The 8,903-nt window shown below is 43.1% G+C and overlaps 1 protein-coding gene across 1 annotated transcript; it reads right to left on the bottom strand.

The window, feature by feature from the left end:
- Nucleotides 1–4,949: 4,949 nt before the first annotated feature.
- RPL15 (ribosomal protein L15) lies at nt 4,950–8,533 on the bottom strand. The gene is made up of 3 exons (XM_009871127.1): nt 8,345–8,533; nt 7,473–7,609; nt 4,950–5,306 (listed from the first exon to the last, which is right to left on the bottom strand). Exons 1-3 carry the CDS (start codon nt 8,514–8,516, stop codon nt 5,001–5,003), a joined length of 615 nt encoding a protein of 204 aa, XP_009869429.1. The 5' UTR covers nt 8,517–8,533; the 3' UTR covers nt 4,950–5,000.
- Between the last annotated feature and the right edge of the window lie 370 nt (nt 8,534–8,903).

Genomic DNA, 8,903 nt, shown 5'->3' with positions numbered 1-8,903 from the left:
CTAATGTCCAGCCTAAACTTGCCCTGTTGCAACTTGAAACCCTTCCCCCTGGTTCTGTCCCTAATTACCTGTGAGAAGAGACCAGCACCAACCTCTCTACAATGTCCTTTCAAGTACATATGGTACAATTGTTCCTTTAAAATTGCTTTTTGGGTAGAAGAGTGCTCAAAAGCCAAGCGACAAGTATAATCTGGAACACGTATCCCACATAAAGGGCGACAATCATCTCCCCAGCACAAATCATTAGTGTTAACATGAAAATCTTAATATCTCACTATTGGATTTATATGGGGTTTTAATCTCTATTAAGAACGGACAACCAGGCATCTATCAGAAATAAAACTACCTACATTAAGATTGGGAACTACATTCTCCAGACTGAATAGAGCCAATTGAATCATGTATCATGTATAAATAACATATGCATAAAGTTAGTAAAAAAACCAACATGAAAGTTGCTTTTCTTTTCACCTCTTTTCCTGAATTTATAAATATTAACTAGTTTACCTGTCTTTGACTTTTCTTCAGTAGATGAATCTTACTTTGCATCTTTTTCTGTAAAAAAAAAAGACTGTAAGCAGGTGTTCTTCTACACCTGTAGCAATAACTTGTAAACAAAGTGAAAACAATACAAATTTTTCTATTTTTCTTAAAAGCTTTACTACAGCTTTTAGTGTGCATTGACAAAACTGCTGTCCAAACAGTTGCAAACTACATCGCAACTTATAAGACAACATTTTTGTATATAGCTCTGAACCAACTGAAAATACAAAGCTCGAAACACTTTATAAAGGTTATGTAACTTGCTATCCAGACTTATCTTGCTAATCATGAAACCGGTGAGAGAGGCAGGTGGATTGTAACAGCAGACGAGTTGAAGGGCCACAATTCTCATACAAGGAAAGGGTTCAAATAATTGCTTGTTAGTCACAGAAAAACAATGCTGGAAATAAAACGTATGAATAAATGAATGAGTGAACACCGGACTAATGAGCTACTTCCTCCGCCTGGCATATGAGCTCTCTGAGGACGGCGACTCATTTTCCTTGCACGTGTGAACGCAACGCGGGGAGTAACAGGGTCTTGGTTTGTGCCTGCTGTTCCGGCTGTTGACACAGAGCCTGGTGATGAGGCCTGGGAGACGGAGGGCTGAGGCTGGACATAGCACCTTGCACAGCCTATGGTTCACAGCACTAACCAACACCTCTCCCTCAGCTCTGGGTCTGGTGAAGCACGGCCGCTGCCTGGTGCGCTGGGGTTGCAGAGCGGCACCAGAGACACGCTGCTAGTTCCGTGCTGAGAAGACTTGGGTCCAGCCAATTTTGCACTGTGGGGACTGCAACACGCTTACTCAGCTGCTGATCCTTGCTGGATCCTGGCCAGCTGTCACCTCCTCTGCAAAAACCTTCCTGTCACCAGACAGCACCAGGATACTAACAAGCCTTGCTGGAAGCCAGCTGACTTGTCCTCTTTTTTTCCCACCCTGCTTCAAGGTGCCTCTCAATTCTTGTGTTTCCACAGGAACTTCTCAACTTGCACATGGACAGTCAACACCGGTGCCTGCCTGAGGCGTGCCTCCGCAGCCCTTTGGCAACCTGATACAGGCTGGACAACCCCTAAGGAGCCAGCTAGGGTCCAACAGATGAACTAGCAAATTTCTTTTCTAAAGCCTGGTACTAGGAAAGCAAAGCGGGGAGACCTGAGCAGGCTCAGAAGAGAGCTGTTTTCCACCTGTGAGCTGTTTTCCACCTGAGAGCATGATCTCAGTCAGTGTTGATCTTAACAGAGCCAGGCTTAATTTAATCACTCATCTGCTCCCGCTGAGCTCCCTGATCTCCAGGACACCTAGCTCTCCATTTCCCTGAATGACGGGAGAGTTGACAGTATTTAATGAGATTAAATGTCATCTTCATTACATAAGAGCCTTTAATTGTATGATATCATTGAACATGACTTGATACCGAAGAAAAGCAGGCTCTCTTAAATTTTAGGCAGTGACAAGGGGCTTTGCCAGAGGCCTCTTCTGGCACGATGGGTAAAAGCAGGATAGCCACTGAATTAAAGGTTGCATAAGCAGCGTAGCTCAGGCACTTCCTAACTTTAGGGAGCTAGACTTTGCAATCTAAACACTCGGTGCGCAATTATTAAATTGAGGCTGATTCAGAACCTTGACACATGAAGAGAACAACCCACAGGCTCTCCATCCTTTTATACAGCTTTACATTTCAAGCAATTACTTGAAAAGGATTGGATCAAAAAGCTGGTGCTTGCTCAAAAGCCCCAGAAAAGAGCCTCCAATTCAAATCCAAATTGCTTTTTTTTGTGGCTGAAGCAGTGTTTCCATCACTCTGGGTATTTTGGCTTGATACTCTCAGAACTTAGACCTGTGTGTGCTGCAGAAGGAAAGAGCCATACAAGGGCAAAAAAGACGTTTTCTCCCCATCTCGGAGAGCAAGTAGATAAAAGAGTAGGAATCAGGCTCTAGTTTTAGAGTTTAACTTTTTAATTCATTAGCTGGATTGGACTGCTCACCATGCAGTCACGGTTGTCACTGGGTCAAGGCTAGAGAATAACTGTGGCATCACAAGGACAGAGATAAGGTAGCAAATTGAGCCATTACTCTCCTCCATCGTTAACTACTTCATTCTAAGAGCCCCCCACAAAATCATCAGTGACACTCAATGACCTTCTGCTGCAAGAAAGGAGCCAGCCGCTCCCTCCATCGGCATCTGTGCCTACCGCAGGCATTACACCCATGTGCGCAGCTGCCTTGCAGAGACTCTCAATGCTTCGGAGACGATGTAAGGAAGCAATTACATTCAGTGTTGATTAGGGAGCCTGTACTTTTCAACTTAGCTAGTGTTGCCAGGTATTGAGAACTTCTATGAGCTCTGTGGAAGAGAGTTTACTACTTGCTTATCTAAAGAATACATGAAATCACAGAATCTGTTTTAACCCATCCCACCCTTCAGGACAGAAGCAATCTCTAACAGCGGCAGAGTTAATTGCCAGGTCCTCGCCTTTCACCAAAAGCTAAGCAATTAGTTAATCTAGGTGGCTTAAACAAAAGTGAAATCCAGCCTCATATAAGCTTCCAGTCAACTGTTTTCAACAGCACCTGACACCAGGCTGAAAGCAGGCTGGTACAGTGCAGCCCCATTTCTCTGCAGTTTAACCACAGTACTTGCTTTGCCTTGCCTAGAAACCAGACAGCTCTTTTAATTACATATAAAATGTGCCTGTTCAGACTGAGAAATAATCAGGCCTGCAAGCAGAGCCAAGTAGATGGCTTGGAAACAGATTACTGGATTCCTCTGTGCGTTAATAAATTTCACTAGTGAATTTCCTGGTGTTTTCTCTTCCCCTGCCCCCCTTCAGCTACAGCTTAGCATCCACATTTCAGGCAGCCTCTTGGTGCATAAGGAGGGCTGAGCTCCAAGTAACAGCCTCTCACTAGGACTACTATCTCAGGTAACTGATTTTCACCAAGCTCTTCAGGAACACAGACTTGCAAACTGTTAAATTTGCAAAACCAGATTCAAAAATCATCACATAGGAAAGGCAGAAGATCACATAACCCTTAAGCCTGGTTTCCCAAGCTAACAATCCCAAACAAATTCCTTCAGTGTTTTGCCTTTTTAAAATACAGACACTAACAAAAAAAGATAATTTGCCTTTCCTCTTCCCACAAATATTGCGCTGCAATCTCCCCTCCTTCCAATCCATACCACTTTGTAAGAGGGTATAAGCTACTTTAAGTGTGAGAAGATGCTAAGGCAATCCCGTTTCCCCAAGAGCCATACATACCTAGAGCTCCCCTTCAAATTCCTTATTCAGCTGCCCTTTCACCAGCACCTTTCAATACACTTTAGAGGGGATAGCGTTCCCGCCTCCCCTCTTCTAACATTCAGAAAGATACAGGACCACGGGGAAACCTCAGACAAGTGTCACTGAAGACACCCCCCACACCCCCAGTCGAAGTTCCAGGAAGACAATGCTACTTCTGGGGCCTTCCATCAGTCTTTTTTCCTATCATTACCCAATGGATGTGCTAAAAATCTGTGGAAGCTGGGACAGCCGTGAAGCCAATTCACCAGAAACCGCAATTATTCTTCTGTCAGCATTTATGCACAAGCTGACTTCACGCTGAAAGGTCACACTGCAATTTCACAAAACGTAGCCTGTAATACATGCATCCACGATTACAACTGTCTGTCATCCAAATGTGATTTTTTCCTACCACCTAACCAGGCAGAGTAAATCAGAATGCAGCTCTAAGACAAGAAAAACGTTTTCTGGTATCAAAAGGAAGATCTAAAAAGCAGTCTCCACAAAATGAAAAAATGAATAGCCTGGAAAATTGCACAAATAAAGTAATACCTACCCTACAGTCAATATCTTATTATTCAACTGTGTATCTGTGAAGCGTCCATATTTAAAATACTGTGCGCTTTAAGGAGCAAGCCTTACCTTTCCATCCTCTGCTTAGGCAATTTAGCCAATGTTTGCAGACAACACAGGCTCAAGAGCTCGCTTCATGCTGAAGACATACAAAAATCAGAACTTGAAAAACAAAATTGCCATTAGCATTTAATCACCTATTAAAAAAAAATAAACTAGCAGTTTCACTTTACATCTCATTGCACAAGAACAAAGCTGGTCTTCAGTGTAAGCACAGGACAGACACTCTAACCTATGAACAGTGAAGAACTATACCCAGACCAACAGAAAAAAGAACATGGACAAGCCACAAGGCTTTCAATTCACACTGCACTTGTCTTTTCAGTCTCATCAGAAGTGAAACTCACCAGAGAATGCAATGCTCAGGGCCTACAACCTTCACAAATATCAAACTGCATTTTCAAAAGCCTTTTAAAATACGGAAACAGCTGAACTGCTGGAGAATTCTGCACTTCTCCACACAAAGCAAGAAGCATCAGAAGCACTTGTTAAATTCAACAACCCGCATCAGCTTTATTAGATCGTTACGTTTACAAGCATTAACGGTAACGGTGCAGCTGCAGGGTATTGCGTCTTCTCCAGGCAGCACGACGTGAGCCACCAATGGTGTGGTGGAATTTGTGGCCCTTGCCAAGGCCACGACTCTTCCGCCCGGCTGATGTCAGCCCGCGCATCTCTCTGTGCTTGTGGACTGGCTTGGTGATCCATTGGGTATCAGGGTTCCGCCTGATGGTCTTATGGAATGGATCAATCAGGATCACTTCAAAAAACTTGTAAGTGGAATCTTCACCCACCCAGTATGAGTTCAAGACTCTCAGAGCCCCGCAGTGACGACCAGCTCGTTCCTAGAGGGAAAAATACATGCAAAAGGCTGTAAACTCATGAATGCAGGACACGTTTATGCAGAAAGATATGAGTAACTCAAACCTAAAATTTTGTAGGTGCTAGGAATTTCAGTTTGCCCTGGGAGACACCTTCTTGCTAAAAAATACTATTCCCCTTCCAGCTGCAAATGCACAAGAAGTAGTAATAGCCAAAAAAAATGGTGCATTAATAAAAAATAATTAAAAAAGAAAAGGTTGCTTGGATTCCTAAATGAAACAGGTTTTAAAGAACATATGGAAGAAGGTGCTTGGCTGACAAAAGAAAGAACTACTTTATACAAAGAATCACCCAATCAGTAAATACACAGAGTTAAAAACAACTTCAATGTGAAAACGAAGATAAACCCAAGCTGCACTTGGGGCCACTGAACAGTCTTTTGTAGGAAGTTACGTAAGACTGATCAATTTGCACATCCAAAGCTACAGGGGAGAAAGACATTTCTGCAGAGAATAAGCCTGTACTGATAGGAGAAAAGGAAGAGCTGATGTAACAAGTCTTTGTTCCAGTGCTGGCATATCGGTGCTTGCTATTCCTATTCTCAGATGTGGCTAGAAAGCAGCAGTCTTAGTTTCATAAAACAAGAGCAGAAAGTATCAATTATGCAACTCCACCTGCCTCTCCTGTCAAGAATGCTCCTTACTCAAAACACCAAGTGTGTTTAATCATAGGACTTCATCATCACTATGGGAAAGCAGGGACCCATGGAACCCACTCATCTTCCATCCCAATGCGATGCCAACCCATTGCTACTGTCTTCCACTGAAGAGCACTTGATTGTTCTCTGCATAGGTAGTAAAATTCCTTTAAGTCCTTGTTTTATTCTAGCAAGTAAGAACAACACATATATTAAACATCAAAAAGCCAACCACTCTCAAAGAGTTTCTCTGTGGGGGTGGTAGTACAATCAAGATTTTGCACTTCTATAATATTTCTATCTGAAAATCTAAGTCTTCCAGGAAAGAGCATGTCTAACAGGAAATTTTGAATAAAAACTGAGGGCAATAACCTCCTCCATGAGCTGTCACACAAGTGAGCACACCATTAGCCACCAGGTACCTGGGCATTGCACATGAGAAGCATGCCATAAGCACCGATAACAGAAATTTTCAATTTAAACTCATCATCTCTGTTTCTTTCGAGCTAGCATGGTCCACTGACTTTTTTCTTCCCTTTTAACTTTAAATCACTTCTGAATATTTTTGAAGCCCTGGGACCAGAAGTCTCCTGCTTCAAGACAGAAGTGAGCAGTCTCCATTCTTTCATAATGTCTTTTTTTTGAGTGAAGACCAGTATTTTTTTCGAGTGAAGACCAGTATCAATTCTAACCCACTGAAAGAGTTTTTCTAAAGGTGAGAACTGCATTTCTTCAACACTACTACTGTGATATCAAGAAACTTAAGATCTCCTTGAACTGAAGCTTCCATTTTGCATATTTCAGCAGGTAACAGCTCACCTAAAGCCAAGACAACCACCAATCCTTGTGCTTGTGAGGTACCAAAATTTAAGAACCAGGTGGTCTCTGGCATGCTGCTTTTCAGATCCCACCATATAACTAAGTACACTCTGCCGTGCTCCTCTCCACTAACAGGTACTACAGACAGGAACTCATCCGTACTTTCGGAAAGGGCTGTTAACCTCAAGCTGGCAATGAACACAACACAGCAGAAACAAAGTGGTGAGATTCAGACATGAGTGAGATCAGACACCTTAGCACATTTCAATTTTTACGTCTCACGTCTAACCCTTTGTTTTACTGATGTTTATACTAGTTGTATGTCTATTTTCATTACAAATACTGTGACATGCTTTAGAAGTATAGACTATGAATTTCAATAAACCATCTAAGCTGTACTTCCCCCAGATCCCATCTGTAAAGTATGAAGTTTTTTTCCACTGGTCTCAATATAGCTTTTCAAGACATTCTCATGGTTTTCTGACACCAGTATTCAAGATCTTTTATCCAACACATTAACAAAACAATTGTGCGTCGGGTTTTTGTTGTTTTTTTCTTTGGGGGGGGGGGGGGAAGTGTTGGGTGTTTTTTAGGTATCTCTTGAGTATTTTCAGCTTCTATAGACTAAGACCTTGTTACTACCAAATTTCTGAGCAATAACCAAAATAGTCACCTCTGCTACAGACTGAAGGCTCCGTGCAAACTTCAGCTGGTTAACACCATGATGCACAGGTTTACCGTAGGTTGCACCTTTCGGGACTGGGCGTTTACGACCACCACGGCGAACACGGACACGGTAGATAACATAACCTAAAAGAAACGGTGACTTAGGAACTGAAAGTATTCTGCAGCATATAAAGCGTGGATCACAGCAAGACAATTTTGATGCCCATACTACTTCTCCAATCCCCAAAACCTGACGTGAAACGTTGCAAAATTAGGTCACTACACCAACCTTCACCGAACTCTACAACTGGAGGTGGCTAACATCAGGTGCTTTTGTTACTTCCGTCACAACTGCATAAGCCTAAAACCCTCTGCAGTGAACACGGACACCTTTAACCAGCTCAGGTTGTACAAAGCCCCATCCAGCCTCACCCTAAATGCCTCCAGGGATGGGGCCTCCATCACCTTTCTGGGCAACCCGTTCCAATGTTTCACTATCCTGACAGTAAAAATTATTTTCCTTATATCCAGTCTAAATATACCCTCTTTTAGTTTAAAATCATCACTTTTTATCTTGTCACAAGAGGCCTTGCTAAAAAGATTGTCCTCATCTTTCTTATAGGCTCCTTTTAAGCACTGGAAGGCTGCTATAAGGTCTCCCTGGAACCTTCTCTTCTCCAAGCTGAACAGCCCACACTCTCACAGCCTGTCTTCACAAGAGAGGTGCTCCAGCCCCAGGATCTCGACCTGCTCCAACATGGCATTTCGGGCTCTCAGGGAAGCTTCAAATTTTGTTATTCTGCTGTCACTCAAGAAAGTGGGCATAAAATTGGCCACTCCATCACGAAGCACGTGGACCTCACCTGCCCATTTCATTACCTTGCTTGGCCTTATATCCCAGCCTGCGAGCTTTGTCTGGTCTGGTGGGCCGGGGCGCTCGGTGCAAGGCGGACAGCTGCCGATACTGCCAACAGCGGACACGGAGGAGGAACCGCATCACGTCCGACTGCTTTTTCCGCCATAGCTCCTGGATGTACTTATAGGCACCCATGTCTGTCTACCTGCTGAATAAGAGAGATCAGTGAGAAAAGCACACCAAACCCGATTCCAAGTTTTAGAGGATTCCAACAGAGATGCCACGTAAAGTCATACAGCTAATGCCATCAACATGCAGGATGCTCTCAACACCAGTGCTGGATGTCTGGTAATACTGTTCATGCCTGGCAGTCTCCAGGGGAACACACATTGGTCACATTTAGCAGCAGCCTTCTTTCCTTTCTTTGTTTTTAAGTGTTGAACTCCTCAGTTAAGGAATTTTTCAGACACATGTGTGAGATAATACCATCTGAAATAGGCTGCAAGTACTAATCCGTACAGAACCCCTCTGCAAAGGATTCGGTCTTCATTATTAACATGGTTTAATTATCCTTAAATGCTG

This window comes from Apaloderma vittatum, unplaced genomic scaffold (genome assembly GCF_000703405.1).
Source record: "Apaloderma vittatum isolate BGI_N311 unplaced genomic scaffold, ASM70340v1 scaffold39806, whole genome shotgun sequence".
NCBI classification, from domain to species: Eukaryota; Metazoa; Chordata; class Aves; order Trogoniformes; family Trogonidae; genus Apaloderma; species Apaloderma vittatum.
The sequence above is the reverse complement of the archived record's forward strand: the minus strand, read 5'-3'. Positions and strand labels throughout refer to the sequence as shown.